The sequence below is a fragment of the Macaca mulatta genome, chromosome 3 (genome assembly GCF_049350105.2).
Source record: "Macaca mulatta isolate MMU2019108-1 chromosome 3, T2T-MMU8v2.0, whole genome shotgun sequence".
Taxonomy (NCBI): domain Eukaryota; kingdom Metazoa; phylum Chordata; class Mammalia; order Primates; family Cercopithecidae; genus Macaca; species Macaca mulatta.
Window position 1 is genome coordinate 117,297,557 of NC_133408.1, and position 20,848 is coordinate 117,318,404.

The 20,848-nt window shown below is 32.6% G+C and overlaps 1 protein-coding gene across 12 annotated transcripts in view; it reads right to left on the bottom strand.

Annotated features, from left to right (window-relative positions):
- PHF14 (PHD finger protein 14) overlaps positions 1–20,848 on the bottom strand; it is a 199,605-nt gene that overhangs the window by 12,836 nt on the left and 165,921 nt on the right. For 3 of the 12 annotated variants that reach the window (XR_003728243.2, XR_013415440.1, XR_013415442.1), the window contains one exon: positions 7,363–7,499. The exons of 7 other annotated variants lie outside the window; for them this stretch is intronic. Coding sequence is in view for 2 of the 5 variants with exons in the window: in XM_077997009.1 (XP_077853135.1) it covers positions 7,447–7,499 (53 nt within the window). In the remaining 3 variants the exon portion in view is untranslated. The remainder of the gene's footprint in view (positions 1–7,362; positions 7,500–20,848) is intronic. 2 more of the 12 variants (XM_077997009.1, XM_077997010.1) reach the window with 1 other exon arrangement.

The window sequence follows — 20,848 nt, forward strand, 5'->3', positions numbered from 1 at the left end:
ACTTATACTGCTCTTTTAACGTAAACTCAACATCAAGGACTATATGCTTTGGAAATAAACTTAAGTGTAGAAAGTGAATTTCTAAAACTTTACTACCAAGTGAACAGATTAAGTTGCCTCAAATATCCTTATTTCAAATGGAATTTTATTTTCCCCAGAGTGAACCCATTAATCTTCACAGTTTTATTGAAACTTAACAGCTCATTAGACATCTTAGTAACACATCTCCTATGGCACATTAATTTTTCATGGATTAAAAAGAAGTTGAATTTGCTTCAAGAAAAATTTAAAATACGATTTTAGAAAATTTCACACAAAAAAATTCCTCAATAGTGGCACTTTATTATCAGTGTCAAAAATAATGTCCCTATTTTCACTATTTCCACATCTTGGATTTACTGGTTATGTCTTAGCTACTTTGCTTTTATTAAAGAATGATCAAATGTTTAAAACTCTTTTGAACTGTTACCATAATGAAAACCACCACTGGTATGTACTTAAATGATTCACAAAACAGGCCACTTTGCAAGTATCAAATTACTTATAAAGTTTGTCTGAAAATGCATTCATTTAGACAATGGTTTCTATTACCTATTAGCTACTCTATAAGTATAAAGTGTTTCCCAATATTTCATAATATAGGCTATAAAATATAAGGACAAAATTATTTTATACAATAAAATTTTAAAATGTCTTACTTGAAAACAGATCTCCAACATGCTATATATTCATTCCTGATATATATTCCTCCCTGATTGAACATCAACTAGCTAGCTATGTGTCAGGCACTGTGCTAATTGCTAAAAAAAAAAAAAAATTGTGTATGACAGACACATCCCTACCTTATGTTTACAATCTGACTAAAACAATTGATCACTCAAGTAACTGTATCATTGCAATTATGACACATTCAATGAAAGAAAAACATACTTCTATGTGACTATTAGTAGAAGGATCTAAAAATTTCAGCAAAGTCTCCTACTCTCCAAAAAATGATTAATACGTTGAGACATGAAGGATAAGAAAGAGTTGGTCAAGCAAACAATGGAGGGAAGAATATTCTAAGTAAAGGGAACAGTGGGAAGGGTAAGTCAGCCAAAGCCCAGTGAGAAAGAGCAAAGTAGTGGAAAATACCACAGAAAGGTTGGGAATTCTGCTTTTCTGGTTCTAGCACTACACAGTGCTCATGGCTGGTTACTTCTGACATACTTCGTATTTGTTCTGTTTCTTCTATGCAATTGTGTAGTGGAGGAAATTTCGGCTTTGTTGTCAGTGACTGGCAAACCTAGATTCATATCCTAACTGTGATACCTACACTACCCAAAAATACTTTGAAGAAATCACTTAAACTTTTAGAACCTCGTTTTCTCATCTATAAAATGGCAATAACTATTTCTGATGACTAAAATTATTAGATAAAATAAAATGTGAGGAGCTTAGCACAAATCCTGGCCCATAGAAAGCACAATAAAGTCTATTCTTTCCTCTCTCTAGGCTTAACTTTACGACAGGTTTTAATGATTAATGACATACCGCTGTAGTGAAGATAGGTACCTACAGATAGTAAGGATCCTCTTCAAAAACATTTTTTTGTTTGTTTGTTTTGTTTTTGTTTTTAGCTAGATAACCATCATCATGTTATTAAATAGAAGCCAATTCTACCTATGTCACTAATTTCTTGATCTTGCAATTCAACTGTTTGTATTACAATATAATTGTATTATTCATAGACAGCAAGAGTAAATAAATTGGGTGAATGATTACATTTAAAGACATTTGTTCCTAAGTAGTAACTAGGAAAAGGCTATTAATTAAATAATTCCTCCAAGTCACACCACGGGCATTTGATTAGCATTTTTAACTGAAGTTCTTCCCAGAGTTACTCCATAGTCTGCAAGATGCTGTCATTGTAGAGAATGTAAACTAATGCTCTTTCTCTCTGAATAAAGCAATAATGTTAGCATGATCGTCCAACTGATATGAAAACAATATTGGGAATCTAGGTAGGACCAATATAGATCTAGGTAGGACCATTATTTAGAAGACTAAATAATGATTTGGTACAGAAATTAGACAAATATAGTTTATTAAATTGACTTAAGGCCTTTTTAGGCATATAGTTGCTTAAAAGAAAGCAGGCCATATTCTTACAAATACAAAGCATTTTTATCTTTGTAACTTTGATTTTTAGAAATACTGACTACTGGAATTGGAAGAGAAATTAAAAGTAATTTAATTCACCTTCTTGAAATGGTGTTTAATTTTTGTTTTTCTTTTATATATGGAAATGTGCAGACACGCACATACTCAAGTGGATGTGATTTTTAATTGAGGAACTCTGTATACATAAATGGTAAATATCAGTATTCCTTAATATAAATAAATAGTAATTATTTAGTAAATAGTCCAAGTTATAGCAATGAAGTTTCACTGCAATGTAAATTCCATATAAATAACCTGGTTAAATGCATTAGTTTCTTTCAAATGTGTTGTCTATCATTATCATGGTAGACCCTATTGGAGACATGAACTGATTCTGGATAAGACATGTATGGAAGCCTACAGGGGAGCTTCTGGGAAAGTATTCCTTATTCTTAAAACACACACACACACACACACACACACGACAGGGACCACTTCCATAGGCTTGCCTCTATGTATTATAATGTGAGGACACAATACTTTGAGACCGTGTAGCCATCTTGTGGCCATGGGAGTAAGTCTAAGGTTAAAAGTCAACACACTGTGAATCCTGTAACTACTCAATTTTCTCAATTTTGAATATATGGGGTATGAAATATTAAAGTATGTAGGTTTTCTGTTAAAGAATCCTTACCAATGACAATATTGGCCTCTTAAATTTCTTCTAGTTCTATGAGTTTTTCCCTTATCTTTAATGCTGTCCTTAGAACTCTACTATCCTTTGGTAAAAGTTAACTGGAGATGACTCTAAATGGCCACAATTGCTAACTACTTTATGATGACTTTCTCATTTATATCTTCAGCCCTCACATCTATACCATGCTTTAAACTCATATATCCAACTGCTACTTGTCTCCACTAAACTTTTTAATTAGGACCGCAAACATACCATGTACCAAGCCAAATTCTTGCTTCCCATCCCTTGACTTCCCCTATCCACACTAAAAAAGCCTTATACCTCTCTTGGTCTGTAACTCACTTGTTCAAACACAAACTCTAGGGGTCATTCCTTAATTCCTCTCTTTCTCTCATACTTTATAGCCAACTCTTGTTGTCTTTATCACCCAAGGTATCTAAAATCTGTTTAGTGCTTTCTGTCTCCACTGTTACCATCTTAGCTCAAGCTATCATGTTTCTTGCCTGTGGATTAATCCAATAGCTTCCTGATCAGCCTCCTTGTTTTGGTTTTATAACTGTATACCTATTCTTTATATAGGAGGCAGTAATCTTTGTAAGATACACATTACATCACAATCCACCCATGCTTGAAACTCCCTAGTAGCTTTGTGTTTAGGGTAAAATTCAAACCACTGCCATGACCTAGAAAGTACATCAGCAGGCCTTTCTCACCTTTCTGGCCTCATTGACTTCTCCAATCTGGTCACAAGTTCAGTTTCTTCACCTGGCTCCAAACATGCTGCTCTTCCCTCTGATTCCTGAACAAAGTGCACTAGATGTTTCCTCTGACTTTGATTCTGTATGGCTCATTTTTCTTGTCATGCAGGTTCAGTGAATGAGGAGTTCTTTGACTTTATGTCCAAAATCTGCCCTTCCTCCATCACTCAGATTGTTTTCCATAACATTTACTACAATAAAATGATCATCTACTTGGTTATTTACAGACTGTCTGTCTTCCTTTACTAGAATGCATGCTCCATGACAGCAGATTTTCTGTTTTTCTTACTACAATATCCTTAGAAGTTAGTCTTATTCCTATCATATTGTAGCCTTTCAATGAATAGTTCTTACAAAAAGTTCTTGAACATATGAATGAATTCCCTACTATATAGAAGCATGGGAATCAAGTAAATAATAATTTCGACTTTTGAGTACGTCCTAAATATATACAAAATATATAATGAATATATTATTAAAGGCTTGTATTTACATTCGTTATTTATAATCCTCACAAAAGTCAGGCAAGATAGATATTATTGTTCCTATGTCCCACTGAGGAAATTGAAGATTGGTGACACTCAGGAACTGCCCTTGGTCACATATCCAAAAATATTAGAGGAGCTAGGATTCCAAACTCAGCTCTGACTACAAGAAGTATTCTCTTTTCAATATACCATACGCACAGTTAGAATTGCTCATGATAAATTTTAAAAGCTTCACATACTTTTCCAAAACAATTCAATTTTTGCTCAATGGATACTGACCAGATTATTATTCAGTTGTTTTAAAAGGTCCTAAGTCTATCTTGCAGTACTGATCAAAAGCAATTTTCAAATCCCAAACAGCTTGACAGTTCTGCTACCTGAAGATTATTTATGAAAATTTTGGTAAACATATGAACTCTCCTTCTAGTTTTTCAACTATTCTGAAAATATTTAGGATTTATTGTGGTATACTTCTTAAATCTCATGAGGATGCAAAAATAGAAGAGGAAAAAGGTACATTGGGAAAATATTACAAGGATCAGCTTCTAAGGAACATAAAATTCTGTCATTACCTTGGAATGACTGTTCTTATGTCTTAAAATACACTCATATAGTAGCTTTCTCCATTCTTTAACAGCTACTTACAAAATAAGTTATTTCCAAGCAAGAAACAAATTGCCTTTTTTGTAAGAAGAAGAATCACAAGCCTCTACAGAGCCAGGTCCACGCAGGACTTGGGGGGCTCTTGGGAACATTGATAGCTCAAACTCAAGAGTCTTAAAGGAAAATCTCAAAATACTATTAAATTGACTACAAAACTCTGACACAATGCTACAGTTAAAAACAACAACAACAAACATGAAGTTATAAATTTATTTATTTTGAGACAGGGTCTTGCTGTTGCCCAGGCTGGAGGGCAGTGGTGTGATCATGGCTCACTGCAGCCTCCTCAACCTCCTGGGCTCAAATGGTCCTCTGGCCTCAGCACCCCAAGTAGTTGGAACTATAGGTGTGCACCACCACAACCAGCTAATTAGTTTTTATTTTTTGTAGAGATGGTGGTCTCACTATGTTGCTTAGGCTGGTCTCAAACTCCTGGCCTCAGGCGATCCTCCCACCTCGGGTTCCCAAATTGTTGGGATTATAGGCGAGAAACACTGTGCCTGGCCTGAAGTTATAAATTTAAGTATATAAAAATAAGAAAATATATAGAAGTTAATGACTTCATAGTGACACTATGTGGCAACCACGTTGTTCAATAAAAATACTTTAAATGTTTAGTAAGTGCTATTTCTCATAATATAGATGTTCAACAATTACTCAAAAATTTAAATTTATATTTCTTCATTGCATTATGACAGGTTTTTTTGTCCAAGATTTTATTTTGCTTTTCTTATTTTTAAAATTATTGATGTATCTTTTATTGTAAACAGAAAACCCATTAAGACAGTGTAGTTAACTTTTAATTTTCTTTTAAAGTAGAAAATAAACTGTACTTGAATGTTTGTACATTTCAAACTTTCAGGATTGTTTGAAACCTTATTAACATAGTGAATTTCAAAAGACTGATTAAACCCGGAATACAAGTGAACCACAGTAGACATTTGAGACTTTGATACCAGTTTGAACTCTTAGAATCTAAGCAGCCTGAATCATTGTCAGAAGACTCAGCACAGGAACGATATATCCCATAATTAATTTGTGTTACATGTTTCACACGCACCACATACAGCCCAATAAATATCTAAAAATATGCTGATTTCTAGAAAGCTGTATAGAAAACTTGGTAACATTCTGTTTCCTGGAAAAAATAGAGGATTCTAATATACAAATAAATCTCTATGCATTATTTAAAGTAAGCTTGACTTAAAAATTTAATGATGCAAATTAAAGAATGAGAAGAAAGAAATAAAAATTCCCACTTCCTTGCTCTTTCCTTTCCTACTTTCTTCTTTTATTCATTCAGTAGTTACGTCATGAATTCTTATGATGTGCCACATGTTCAGGACAGGGAGGAGAACAGAGGTGATCTCCATTCTCAAGAAAATTATACACTTGAAAGGCAAACCTGCGTTCAATTTATGCCTCCGTTCTTCTTTATAGCCAGCAAACACAGAAACCTTCATGTTTCTTTAGCATATCAAATTATTTTGTTATAAAATGTTTCCTGCACAACAGTAACCATAACTATAACCAGTAACAATAACCATAAGCATTCTAATGCTTATTGTAGCTCTCTTGGATGTTCTTTCCCCATCCCATTCTCCTCCCTTCCTTCTTACCAGACGTGACCAATACAGTGAATTGAATATTAATCACTCTCTGGCATATTGTTATACCTCAACATTTCATATGAATGTATAATGCTATGTAAATCTTCCATGACTTGCAATGTATTTTCAACATTACATGTATATATTTATCCATGTTATATTTAATATAACATATATGTTTTTCATATCAAAAGCTAGCCTCACACACCAGAAACATTCAAGTTAAAGTAACAATAAATATATCACTATTATTTAATCTTATTTTAGAGATGTTAGCCAACACAAGCAGAAAACAGATATGAAGTATAAAAATTGTAAAGGAAGAGGTGAAACTATCCTTACCTGCTGTATACTTAGAAATATCAAAAACAATCAATTGAAACACTATTACAAACAAGATAATTCAGTGAGAATCTGTATTCACACATGTGGAAAATCATCAGGAGGTAACAAAAAATAAAACTACAGATTATTCAAGACAACTTTTAAATTCTGTATCAGTATTCTTTTATTTATCTCCCTAAATTTCAAGACTGATTAAAAGGAATACTGCCCACCAAGTGTAGTTCTAGGAAGAGCAAATTGATATATTAAGTAAGTAATTTGCATTCAAAAGATAAATCAGATGCCAAGGTAAGTTGCAATAGATTGTCAACAGATTTCTAGACCATTTTTCTTTAAAGGGCTGTAAGATGTGAGAGCTAGAAGGTATCTTATTTAAAAATCATTTGATCCATTTTTTTGTTTGGTTTGTAGATAGAAAAGTCATTCCCAGAATACATAATGAACTTCCTCAGAGTCCCATAGCCAATTGGTAGAGTTAGAATCTGAATTTAGGTCTTCTAAGTTGTAGTCAGGAATACATTGCCATGGTGAGTCAGTACTGACAATAATGAGTCAATATGACTTTAGATCAAATGATGGCAAATCAAGCATGTTAAAAAAAAATTTGTGTGTGTGCATCCTATGAATACATCTTTTTAAAACAATTGTCATGACCTTACCTAAAACATCTACATGAGCACAGCAGAAAATGCACAGGCTTTGGTGTCAGACAAATCTATTTTGAATCCTGCTTTGGCACTTACTATTGGTTTGACTCTGTGAAAGGCACATGACCCCTCAGTCTCAGTTTTCTTACCTGTAAAATGAAAACAAAACAAAACAAAAAAAGCCCTATTTCAAAGAATGACTTTGGGTTTAAATAAACAAAAATGATTAGGTATGCAAATTATGCTAGTAAAATGTTTATAACACAGTAAAAGTAGATATTCAAAACAATGTTAGCTATAGTTATTATAAAGTTTAAAATATATTTCCAAAAATTGCGGTTCAAAGTTGAGCTCAGATGCAGAGTTGATGAAAGTGCTTTTTCTTCTAATTAATATAAACATTTTGCTTCCTTTTCTAAAAGTTGTTATATTTTAAGAATTAAACTTATATAAATGTTTATATTTGTTTTGTAACCTACAAATGTGTATCTATCATGTGTCAGGTTCGGTTCTGGGAAATGGGGTAACAGTGGTGAACAATAGCATATCATCCTCATGGCCTTAAATTTCAATAGAAAGAGGCAACACACTGTTAACAGATAAATAATTTCATATTTTGATACAGTGAAAGAAACAGGGTAAAGGGACAGAAAGTATGGGAGCACATGTTCTCTTAGGCAAGGAAGGAAGCTCAAGGAAGCCCCTCTACAAAAGAGCTGACATTTGAGCAGAGACCTGAATGATTTGAAGGAAACAGTCAGGTACTGATCTGTGAGAAGAGAATGTACAGGTACAGGGAACAAGGGCAAGGGCCCTAAAATAGAAATGAGCATGGCATATATTAGCAGCAGAAAGGACAGGATACCTAGCATAAGATGAAAAATTACGTTGACTACATAGCCCATAATGGTTATTTGATTTGCAGTGAGAAGCCACTGGAGGATTTAAGAATTTAAATAATATGATTTGCTTTTGGGTTTTAAGCTTAATCTGGTTGTAGTATAGAGAAAGATGGGTAGAAATTAGGAAAGAACACAAATACAGAGATAAGGAAGCAGTCTATTGCAAACAGATCAGGAATGATGGTAACCTGGAGTACTGTAATATAGTCAGAATGGAAAGAAGTATGATACACTTTGGAATTAAACAAAAGAAAGTAATTAGGAATGATTACTCTGCTTCTGGTTCTCAAAAATGATGAGACTAAGGTGGGAAAGACTGTGGGAGAAGTAAATTGTGATGGGAATAGAGAAGAATCAAGAAAACAATAATTCTATTTTAGTAACATTAAGTTTGAGCCAATCTTTAGTTATCTAGTGGGAATGTCAGGCAAACATTCGAATATGTGAATTTAGATCTCGGAAGAAGAGTTTGTGGATGGTATTACACATTTAAAAGTCCCCCAAATACAGGTAAAACTGCATGCAATCACTCAGGGACATACAAATAGAGAAGGGCCACAATGACCAAGCCTTAGTAATACAACTTGAGCACAAATGGAGAATTCAGCTAAGAAAACTGAGAAGGGTCTGCCAGTTACAAACAAAGAAAATTAGAAGTCATGAAACCAAGAAAAGAAAATGTTTCAAGAAAGAGGGAATGGTCGACATTGTTAAATGACATTGAGAGGTCAAGTAAGATTCAGACAGAGGCATAACTATTGGGTCTGACAAGAAAGAGATTGTAAGTGACATTAACAAGAGTCATTGTAGTGGAGTAATGGGGACCAAAGACTGTTCAAAATAGCTAAAATAGGGAATGAGAGATGCTATTTTGCACTTCACCCTTCCTCCTTAATTTCAGGAACATGGATAATAACTGGAGCTGTAGCAGCCATCTTCGAATCATAATGGAAAGACCAAAAGAATCATGGTAAAAATCACTCCTGATGGCCTTGAGCTGCTATCTCTGGACTTCTTAAGTGTTATATTTTATATGTCCTATATTTAACCGAACCTTTCCTGCAGCATAAAAATATATCCTGTACACCCAAACAACACATATGGCTCTCTATCCTAGTTTCTCAGTTTTCAGTTTGAATAAAAAATAGGCTGGGTGTGGCGGCTTATGCCTGTAATCCCAGCACTTTGGGAAGCCGAGGTGGGCAGATCCCTTGAGCTCAAGGAGTTCGAGACCAGCCTGGGCAAAACTGCGAAACCCAGTGTCTACTAAAAAGTACAAAATTAGCCAGGTGTCATGGTATACGCCTGTATTCTCAGCTACTCAGAAGGCTGAGGAGGGAGAATTGCTTGAGCCCAGGAAGTTGAGGCTGCAGTGAGCTGTGATCGCACCACTGGACTCCAGCCTGAGTATCAGAGCGAGACTCTGTCTCTAAATAGATACATAAGTAAATAAAAACCAAAAAAGCTGCGTCGTTGATTTGCACAAAAGTGAGTCAATTGCATTTATTGTAAACAACATGCTTCATCATCTTTTTATATTTACATGTCCTAGTTATGCTGGAAGTGACCATGTGGAGCTAAATGTATCTATGAAAGGAAAATCTCAAACATAGTAGAGTTCTCTAAATGCTTCTGTAAAAATGTACATATATGTTGCCCTATACCCCCAACCATAGATAGATACTCAAATTTAAATATCTCAATTTCAATTTAGTGTCCTGAGAATTCTCTCTACATGATTGTAATCAGGGGTATATAATATTTTGTAGTCTTTCACGTATTTCTTAAAACATTTCCAATTCTGGTGAAAAGGAGAGACATGGAGGTGAGGAAATGGAGGTCCTGAGTCTAGATAACTATTTAGAAATTTTGCCATAGTCCAGAAATGGGGTAACAGCTGGAGAAGGGATGAGGACAAGGTTAGAGTCTCTGAAGAATAGAATCTGTTAAAACATTTGTCAAAGAAAATATTGAAGAAGAAATACCTCTTGAAGGAACAAAGATATTTCCCATCTGATATTCCTGTGGCATTAGTCTCTAAAGTCTTAAATCATACTAAAATTATTTTAAAATATAATTTTGTAATTTGTAAGTATATATGAATATATTTGTAATGTATGTAAATATATGTGAAATATTCTATTGAAGGAATTCTGACATTTTCACTGTAAAGCACTAGAAACTGTCAAAAAAACAGAATATCTTGACCATAGATTTTCTAATAAAACATTTAAATATAATAATGTAATTTAATTAATAATAGTTTGTGATAAATTTAGGCTCAACATATTCAAGAGTTATCTGCCATTGCTTTTAAAAAAATTAATGAGAATATAAATTATGCTTTTACATTTTCCTCAGTTTGCTTTCTGATGATAATCCAACAAGTATAACATATGGTAATGTCTAATGTATATGATAGAAGTAAAAGAGCAGAAAATTAAAAGGTTTAGGCATCTATGATGTTAATTTACTGTTTTAATAAAATAAGATCATAACAATATTCCATATATCTACAAAGCATGTGACTTTTCATGCTCATTAGTATATTTCCTTGTGGTACAAACAAAAGCACAGTTATTTGATCAGAGAAGTAGTTCTTTAGTTTGATGAAGTATATTAATATAATTTTAAAATAAAGTTGCTATTGAAGTGCTGCTTTAGGGCAATGGTAGTGTTAAAACTGGAAAAAATGCTTTCATAATTATAAAAAGTGAATCAGCACCTTTATATTATAAGAATCTGGAAATGCTCAATTCTTTTCTGCTTATAGTGAAGTAACTGCCTAATGAATTTGGAGATTTGCTCATTTTCAGTCTATATAAGTTTTAGCAACAATAATTATAGCATAGTGACTTTTTAAAAAATGTGAATTTTTCAGATATGAAGGATATATGCACAATCTAGGAAGAACTGTTTTTCCTCCTAGAGCCTCACTGAAATGGCCAACGGAATTTTAAAAAATAAGAGCGAAAAAGAAAGCAAATGAGGACATACACCTATAATAGTACTGAAATGAAGGAAAAACTTCTACCACATTTAAAAAATATCAAGAATATTTTGCTGGGACCTTTCAAACCAGATGTATTCCCCTGCCACCTGCACCCCTCTGCTGAGGATTTAATTTTTTTAAAATCATTTTTATAATTGTGGTATAAAATAGACATAATATAAAAACTACCATCTTAAGCATTTTAAGTATACAGTTCAGTGGTGTTATTTATATTGTTGTGAAGCCATCACCATCATTCATCTCCATAACTCTCTCTTGTAAAACTAAAACTCTGTTCCCGTTTGTACCACACAAAATACCCTATCCTCTCCTTTCCCTACCCACTAGCAACCATTACTCTACTCCCTGTCTCTATGATTTTTTACTACTCTTACTACCTCATATAAGTGGAATCACAGTATCTTGTCTTTTTGTGGCTTATTTTACTTAGCATAATGTTCTTAAGGTTCATTTATGTTGTAGTACATCTCAGATTTTCCTTCCTTTTTTTCTCCCACATCACCACAAACATTTATCATTTGTGTTATGAACATTCAAAATCCTCTCTTCTAACTTTTTAAGAATATACACTAAATTACTGTTAACCATATTCAACCTACAGTGCTATAAAACATTAGGAACATTAGTAAATATAATTATATATTATTATATAAATATCATATTATATTTAATTATATTTTATATAGTATTATAAATTATAGTGCTACAATAAACATGGGGTACAGGTACATAGTTCATAAATTACAATGCTGCAATAAACATGGGGTATAGGTACATAATTTAAAATTATATATTATAGTGCTGCAATAAACATGGGGGTGCATGTATCTCCTCAATATACTAATTTCTTTTCCTTTAGATAAACACCTAGTATTGTGATTGCTGGGTTATAAGTTAGTTCTACTTTTAGTTTTTTGAGAAACATCCATACTGTTTTCCATAATGGCTGCATGAATTTACATTACCATCAACAGTATACAAGATTTCCCTTTCCTCTGCATCCTTGCTACCATTTGCTATTTTTTGTCTTTTTGGTTATGGCCATTCTAATTGGGATGAGAAACCTCATCAGGGTTTGATTTGCAATTCCCTGATGATTAGTGATGTTCAGCATTTTTTCACATACTTATTGACTGTTTGTATGTCTTCTTTTGAGAAATTTCTACTCAGATCCTTTTTAAAATCGGACTATTTGGGGTTTTTTTGCTGTTTAGTTGTTTTGAGTTCCAGGTATGTTCTATAGAGCACTTACTGGGTGAATACTTTGCCATTACTTTTTTTTCCCCATTTTATAGGTTGTTTCTTTATTCTGTTGATTGTTTCCTTTGCTGTACAGAAGCTTTTTAGTTTGATATAGTCCCATTTGTCAATTTTTGGTTTTGGTACCTGTTTTAAGAGCACCTTGGGTTTTTCTTCCAGTTTTCATGTCACTTGTCTAGATACATTTTCTACACCATAAACATCAAAAGGATAAAAGTTATGACCTGCAAGAATACTAGAGTATTCCCCTGTACAATTAGTGGGTGTTACACTTACAAGATGCTTAGTAGGTATTTGTTAAATAATGGTAAAAAGAAAAGCTAGGAAAACATACACCAATATGCAAATAGCAGTAATCTCTGGAAGGTAGGTCATGACTTTTATTTTCTTTATCTTTTCTTTATTTTTCTGCTTTTTCCAAATAATCTATAATAAACATGCATTATTTCCATAAAGAAAACAAAATAATACAGTCAAAAATGTATTATTTCTTAAAGTGACCTGTCACTTAATTCCTTATTAAATAAATCATAGATAAGGAACAATATAAAAAAATTGGCTGGGCATGGTGGCTCATGTCTATAATATTAGCACTTTTGGAGGCAGAGGCGGGAGAATCACTTGACCCCAGGGGCTTGAGACCAGCCTGGACAACATAATGAGACCTAGTCTCTACAAAAAATAAAAATAAATTAATGTTTCATGGTGTTTTACAGAAAACATTTATGCTAAATGAAGTTTATATATTTTATTTACAAATTATTATAGCATATTATCTTCAAAAAATTATTTAGGCACACATTTTAGTACTATAAACCATAGTTCAATATAATTTTGTTTTTCCATTGTTGAAAAAGCCAATTATCAAGCCAAATTCAAGAAATATAGATTCCCAAAGCAAGGCAAATATTTCTGACAAAACTAAAATGCTTTATATTCCTGATTTCTAAGTGATGCGGATCAAATAGATAACTTTTTCCTATTCTATACAAATATTTCACTGTACAACAAGATATAAGCAGTAGTAAATTACAGGGCTACAATTTCTGTGTGGGAAGAAAATTCTAGATTTTTTTTTTGACTGATAGTTTGTATGATATTAGCCAATTAACCCTTAAGTCATTAAAGGAGTGTTATCAATGTATACTTAGAATAACAATTTGTTTCTGAAAACTTACAGTAGAAAACTGTAATCTGGTCACATAGGAACTATTTCATTTATATTTTATTGCATCTTAGGAGTTTTGTGAAAATCTTGGATAGTTAACAAGTGACTAAAGCAAACTCTTACCATCATTTATTCCCCTATCAAACCTAACAGGATCTTCTTTATACTAAGGTTTATGATGATGATAGGTTAAACTTGTCACAAGCATTTTTAATACTGCTTTTTTACTTTAATATATGGAAGACACATTTTCAAGAAGGAAAATGCTGATGTTATCTTGTTTATAAGCTTGCTGCTGAAATGATTTAGATAGGTTTCTTTTCTACATGATATCAGAATAAGGCACTTCTTTTCAAGCAATGAATGATAGCTGATACTTCAAACTTATTCTGTTTGTATTTCCTAGTCCAGGAAAATGATAAAACATAAATATTCTATATAAACAGAACAGGCACAAGATGCAGATAAAAATGATCCATTATGGAGCAGTGAATAATTGCTATGTGTATCACTATAAGAACAGAAAAGGGCATCAAGTATTTCGACTAGCTTTAAATTTGAAGATACCCAAGTTTACTGAGAAAATAAAAAATCTGTAATTTTATATGTTGGGATAATATGTGTTTGTGGTTCATAATTTTTCATTGATAATAAATTTAACATTGTTGTCCACATTTTGGAGAAAGCTCAATAAAACTATTTGCTTTTACTGAGAAGCATATGCAGCAGTAAAACTAAAAACAATGAAAACCCCTAATAATTTAAAAAATCCCAATCTAAAAATAAGCAGTGAAGCTATTTGCTTATTTAATTTTCTGATTTCTAGATCTTCAAAGTATGGCCATTTGAAATTTTCTAGGTAAATACTTTTGGTAATTTGAGTAAGATATGCTAGTATTTTTCTCTCACAAAAGCAGTATTTATTTTCAATTGTGACAGATGAGACAGTAAGAAAAAGGCAGTATCAAGTAGGAATAAAAAACACCTGTATCAATAATAAAGTCATATAAGTATGAAAAACTTACAGGTGTTAGACACAAGTTCAGACTAGGTTTAAAAAGTGAAACACAAAAATACCAATAATCAGGTAGAGATTTACATACTGTCACTGATGCAACATGGATCTATTAATAATTTCAAGGAATGAAATCTGTACATAAGATAAAATTTCCCTGTAGGAAACATCTACCGAATTATACTCTTGATGCAACTTAGGCTATGATATAACACAATGCAGGGAACATTTTAAAATAATTTATTTTATATCAAAACAATGAGAAAATATTTTTACTTTTTCTGCATATAACAAACAATAAACCCAACTAGAATAATCATACTGCAAGATATATATACTTTTTGGGAATTGTGTAGGCACTGTAAGAGATTTAATCACAAAATGAGCACTGGATTCTGTACTGTACAGGGGAAAGACCATTAGACTTGGAGACAGAAAGTCAAAGTTCTTATCTGGGCATGCCCCTACTTATTACATATCTTCAGACAATTCATTTACAATCCTTCTGAACTCTGAATTTCTTAATTACAGAGATAATCTTGAGGGAAACAAGATCTAAAAGAATTTGGCCAGTTGATCTAAATTTAAGTTATACAATCTCAACTATGCTAAATGAATGAGAAACACAAGTAAAACTTAAGGTGTAACTGGATTGATATTTTCCTAAAACAACCTTGGAGAATCAATTCATTCCCTGATGAGGAATGTAAACTCAGGAGGGTTAAGGAATTTTCCCAGAGTGACACAGCTAAGTGGAGAAGTAGATATTCAAATCCAGGTCTCTCTTACCTTCATGTTCCTCAGAACATATTTTATTTAATTTCTATTTTACGGAAACAGACATGAAAAAGGAAGTTACCTAAAACATACAAATGTAACAAACAGGAAACAGTATTGGCTTTTTGACATTTACATGAAGAAACTGATCATATATCAAAGCCGCTTCCCAGGAATTAAACATTTCTCAGTGTCAGTAAGTACTTGGGAACAATTTCAGATAATGCCAGCATTTGCATTCTACTGCCATTCTACTGGCAATAAAGCTCTTTATTTTATCATAAATAGTATAGAAATTTCAATCCTATTATTTGACCATGTTTAAAATCCTATTATTTCAACTTATTTGCTTGAAATGGTAGTCTCTTTAAATATTTCTGTATAGTATATTCTTGCAATTATGGATTATATTATTTCTTTGTATAAGAAAAACAAGAAATTTATAAATCCATAGCTCATTATTGCTGAACAAAGAAAGATCTCATCACAAAAGCCTGAAAAAACCCTACACAAAATTAGCAGTATAGGCAAAATATTACTTTCTCCGATACTGTATATATTTGCTTCTATAACTGCATTCACATACCTAGATACTTAGCAAAAAACATATAGACTTACATATCAGTCATAATGTACTATAACGGCCAGTGCACACTACTCTAAACAAAATGTAGATTTACTAAGTTGTGAACAACATTTGTTTTAAAGGTGAAATTGAATAGGTAGAATAAAATAGGGTATATTGCACATAGTGAGGATAAAAAAAGTTTTATTTCAGTGTGGGGGTGTATGCATGTATATATATGGTAGGGTTGTATAATGGGCTATGTAGGGCTGTGTCTATGGGTATGTGTAGAGTTGTTTGTAGAGATGTATGTACAGGGGTGTGCAGGTGTTTGAGAAGGTTTATGTATAAAAGTATGTGTAGTCATGTTTAGAAATGTGTATAGAGGTGTATGTAGGGATGTGTACAGAATGGTGTGTAGCAACGTGTAAGACGTTACAGGGTAACTTGTATTTCTTACTGTGAGTTCTAGTCAAAGACCTCTGGAAGTTACTGCTCCAACCAACCAGCTTGTTAGACTGGGTCATTCTCACTATTCTAACAAGAATCTCGAAGTTAATGTCATGATTATATGGACTTGCTGATCACAATGATGTATTAGTATATTATTAGGAATAGTACACTAAGTCATACCCTATGGAAAATTTTACTCAATTTTCATCAATTCTATAAACATTTACCTTAAGTTTTATTTTGTACCTCAGAGAGTACCAAAAGTTATCTGTCTTATATTTTCTAGTTTTTGTAATTTATTTTTCACTTCTTTCAGAAACCAAGGTAAATGACTGACACAATACACACTTGACTTCCCTTTTAAACCTCCAATACTTTAGGGTTACTGTGAAATAGATACATTCTTCATTTAAATATAATAAAACTTGGTAAAATCCTTTAAATTTGATTTCAAACCAAAGGCTGATGATTTCTGTTTGTCTTTAATTTCTCACAATATAAAATTCATCAAAGTGTGACAATTAGTTAACTCCATTAGGCTAACTTGATTATATTCCTACATAGGTCAATATGTAAAGTTATTTAAATTGAGAACAGAACTTGTAAAATTAATCTTCTTATATAATGCAAATGACACTAAGTCATGTATTAAACACTCCCCAAATAGCAGAAGAAACAGGTGAGAATACATTAAAATAAATACAGTGATTCTGGATGGTGAAAGATAGATGAATGCCTAATTTTTAGAAACACCAACCAAAATTATTTAAACATTTTCTCTCATTGTTTTTTAATAAATCTGTAAATTTTAAAACAAATTATAAATAATTCACTTCTATGATAGTGGCAAATTTTGTGTTAAATTACTCAAAATTGCTTTCTACTGTCAATTTCAGTGAAACTAGAAGAACATATTTTTAAAAGCAAAAATTTTCATATGTATATAAATATTGTGAATATGAAAACAACAATAATACCATTTGCAGACCTCCTTGCTCCCTGAGATTTTTATAATATCTTCATGGTCTTAGCTTGTATTAGATATTTTAAAACTCATTCAGGGAAAAAAAGAAAATATTTGTTTTAGAAACATCATCTTCCCCAAGCTACCAACATAGGAAAAAAATGTAACAACCATCTGTTGGTATTCAGATAGGTTACTTGAGTTCCAAGTAACACAATGAAGCAAATGACAGTGAAGCAAATGACACTGAAGTTGAGTATAAAATAACAGAAGTCTTCAAATTGTAAAAGCAAGGAAAATACAATTAAAAACACATTATTCCCACTCTTTATGTTAAGACTGAGTACTTGTCCCTCACGATCTCTTTTCTAAAAACTTTAAAGAACTTGCACAAATGATATGCAAGTGAGATAAATTTTAGAAATTAAAATATTTGTTAAGTATATGATTTACATAATGTTATTGTTTTACTTTATTCTGCCAAATAGTTCCTTGTTTAGTTTAATTATCACAATTGATGCTGTTAACACAAGTGAATCTACTGTTTACTTCTTAATTTAATAGTACGCTCATTGTGTGTAGGGCACAAAACTGGCTTTGCTTGAAAATAATTTTTAATGTTTACTATGTAATAATAAGGGATAAAGTGGGTAAAAGTTGATAATGCCAGTGTTTATCAACTGCTTTTTTTTTTTTCATTATCACCTTCTAAGGAGTCGCTTTAGAAATACTTTTCCGGCCAGGCGCGGTGGCTCAATGCCTGTAATCCCAGCACTTTGGGAGGCCAAGGCGGGCAGACCACAAGGTCAGGAGATCAAGATCATCTTGGCTAACATGGTGAAATCTCGCCTCTACTAAAAAATACAAAAAATTAGCCAGGCGTGGTGGAGAGCGCCTGTAGTCCCAGCTACTCGGGAAGCTGAGGCAGGAGAATGGCATGAATCTGGGAGGCAGAGCTTGCAGTGAGCTGAGATCGTACCACTGCACTCCAGCCTGGGCGACAGAGCAAAGACTCCATCTCAGAAAAAAAAAAAAAATATTTTTTCCCTGTCTCCTCATGAAATTTTAATGTCACAGATATACTGCTGAATACTGCTGATCTGTTTATGTTTATGTGCATAGCTATACTTTCTACATGGAAAGAGCTGGGTATAACGGTTAACTTTTTTATTTAATACAAGATTAAGAATGATTCAACAGGGTCGGACGCAGTGGTTCACGCCTGTAATCCCAGCACTTTGGGAGGCTGAGGTGGGCAGATCACCTGAGGCCAGGAGTTCAAGACCAGCCTGGACAACATGGCAAAACCCCGTCTCTACTAAAAATACAAAAATTAGCTGGGTGTGGTGGCAGGTACATGTAATCCCAGCTACTTGGGAGGCTGAGGCAGAAGAATCGCTTGAACCTGGGTACAGGGAGCCGAGATTGCGCCATTGCACTCTAGCCTGGGCAACAAGAGCAAAACTCCGTCTCAAAACAAAACAAAACAAAATAAAACAAAAAAACAATTTTTAAGTTAAAATGTAAAAGTGATTAATGTTTAACTTTAGACCTATATTTGCTAAGTAACTTTAAATATGATTTATATAAATTGCTATACATCAAATTATATATACACATTATCAATTTACATAAACATAATAAAGTTAAATCAAGTTTTAAAAAAATCATTCAAAACTACTAAAACTGTAGTTCCAGCTAAAGTAAATGAAAAACAATTAAATAAATGTCTTAAAAATCATTCTTGGTGAACTTTGACTTTTGAAACTTTTGGTTGGTGAGAGAGTAACTCTTAACTAGGGAAATATGCAGAGTTGTCAGACACAAAAGTACTTAAGATCAAGCATAAGAAGTATCCACATGGCCAACTGGCAGGCACTGGCCACCTCTTCTAAAGTAACTTTAAGATCAAGCAATTGATCAAAAGTCCTCCCCTCACAGCCATCTGTCATGTTTTGTGGCAGTAATTTTGTATATATTTTCTGTATTTTCCATGAACTCAATGTCAGTAATGCTTGTGTGATACCCAAGGAAGCCTGAGAGATTAAATATGAAGAATAAAATTTTCTTGGGAAGGGTTTAGCTGTGGAGAGTCACCAACCACTTTAATTTTGCATTTTTGCCCCCATAAGAACCAATGTTTGCCCTCACTGAAAATGCATTGCATATGTCTTATAATATTAAGGTCCTAACAAAATGTTAGTAGTGGTTATTTCTTGAATTTTTTTTATCTTTACATATTAACTGTTCTCCAAGCTTCCTATAACAAGCTTCCTATAATATAATAAGCATGCTTATTAGTTCATAATATTTTAAAAGTAATTAAAATAATTATTTCCATGTTGATCATAGACATCATAATTAGACCACAAATGTTTGGTCTTAATATCTAACTAAATATCTAGACAAGTCTTTTTGAAACTACAGAATTTCTTGGTCTCATATATCTAACCTTATGTTTATAATAACATTTGTTTATTCACTTTTTTCTTTACCCTACATAACCAAAACATTTGTAGTGTACAAAGTGAAATACACATGATTAAGAATTACAAATGCATTTCTGAAAGTTTTGATACTTTCTAGGATGTTAGAATAGAATATGGCAAAAGACATGCTCATCCTCCACTTTTTTAAGATAAAAAGTAATAACTATGCAAAAGACTTAAACATAGGAAAATGTAATTCATTTTTTACTTGTGAATGCTGAAATGAAATTTCTGAAAATCTGGATTCATTCATAGTACAGAACACTTTACTCTGGTAATTATATTATTTGTGGGTTAAATGATTAAATATGCTAAAATAAAGAGATAAAAACAGACAAAGGCATAACGCCTAATACTGATTTTTCAGCTCAAACAAAAATGAAAAGTTCTAAATTCCTTCAGTTTGCATCTTGAAAAAAAATTATAATTAAAATTCTGACAGACCAGAACTATTTAACAGCATCACTGCCACCACGGCATACAATAGATTTGGTACTGTGGAAGTCACAACACTGACTATATTGACCTTACAGCCTTACATTGACCTTATATGTGATGAGAAATGAAGGATTTTACCATGTAAGAAATGCAAATAGAACTCATCTTACGAAGAAAGGACAAGAAGCTAGGTTTGAAAGATGACAGAAGTGTAAACTATTTTCAATAATGTTACTTATGTATACCAAAAGCTTACCAATTAATTTTTTTCTATCTTTTCTTCTCTTTCTTTTTTTTAATACCAGTTGACTTTAACGAGGAATATCTGAATGTTAATTCTTTATCAGTTTTCATACATCATCCTTTACCTTGGTCAGCCAGCTGAAAATCATGTAAGCTATAAATTAGCTTTAAACAAGCTTTGAATCAGGTTAGAACTGGTTTTCAAATTAAA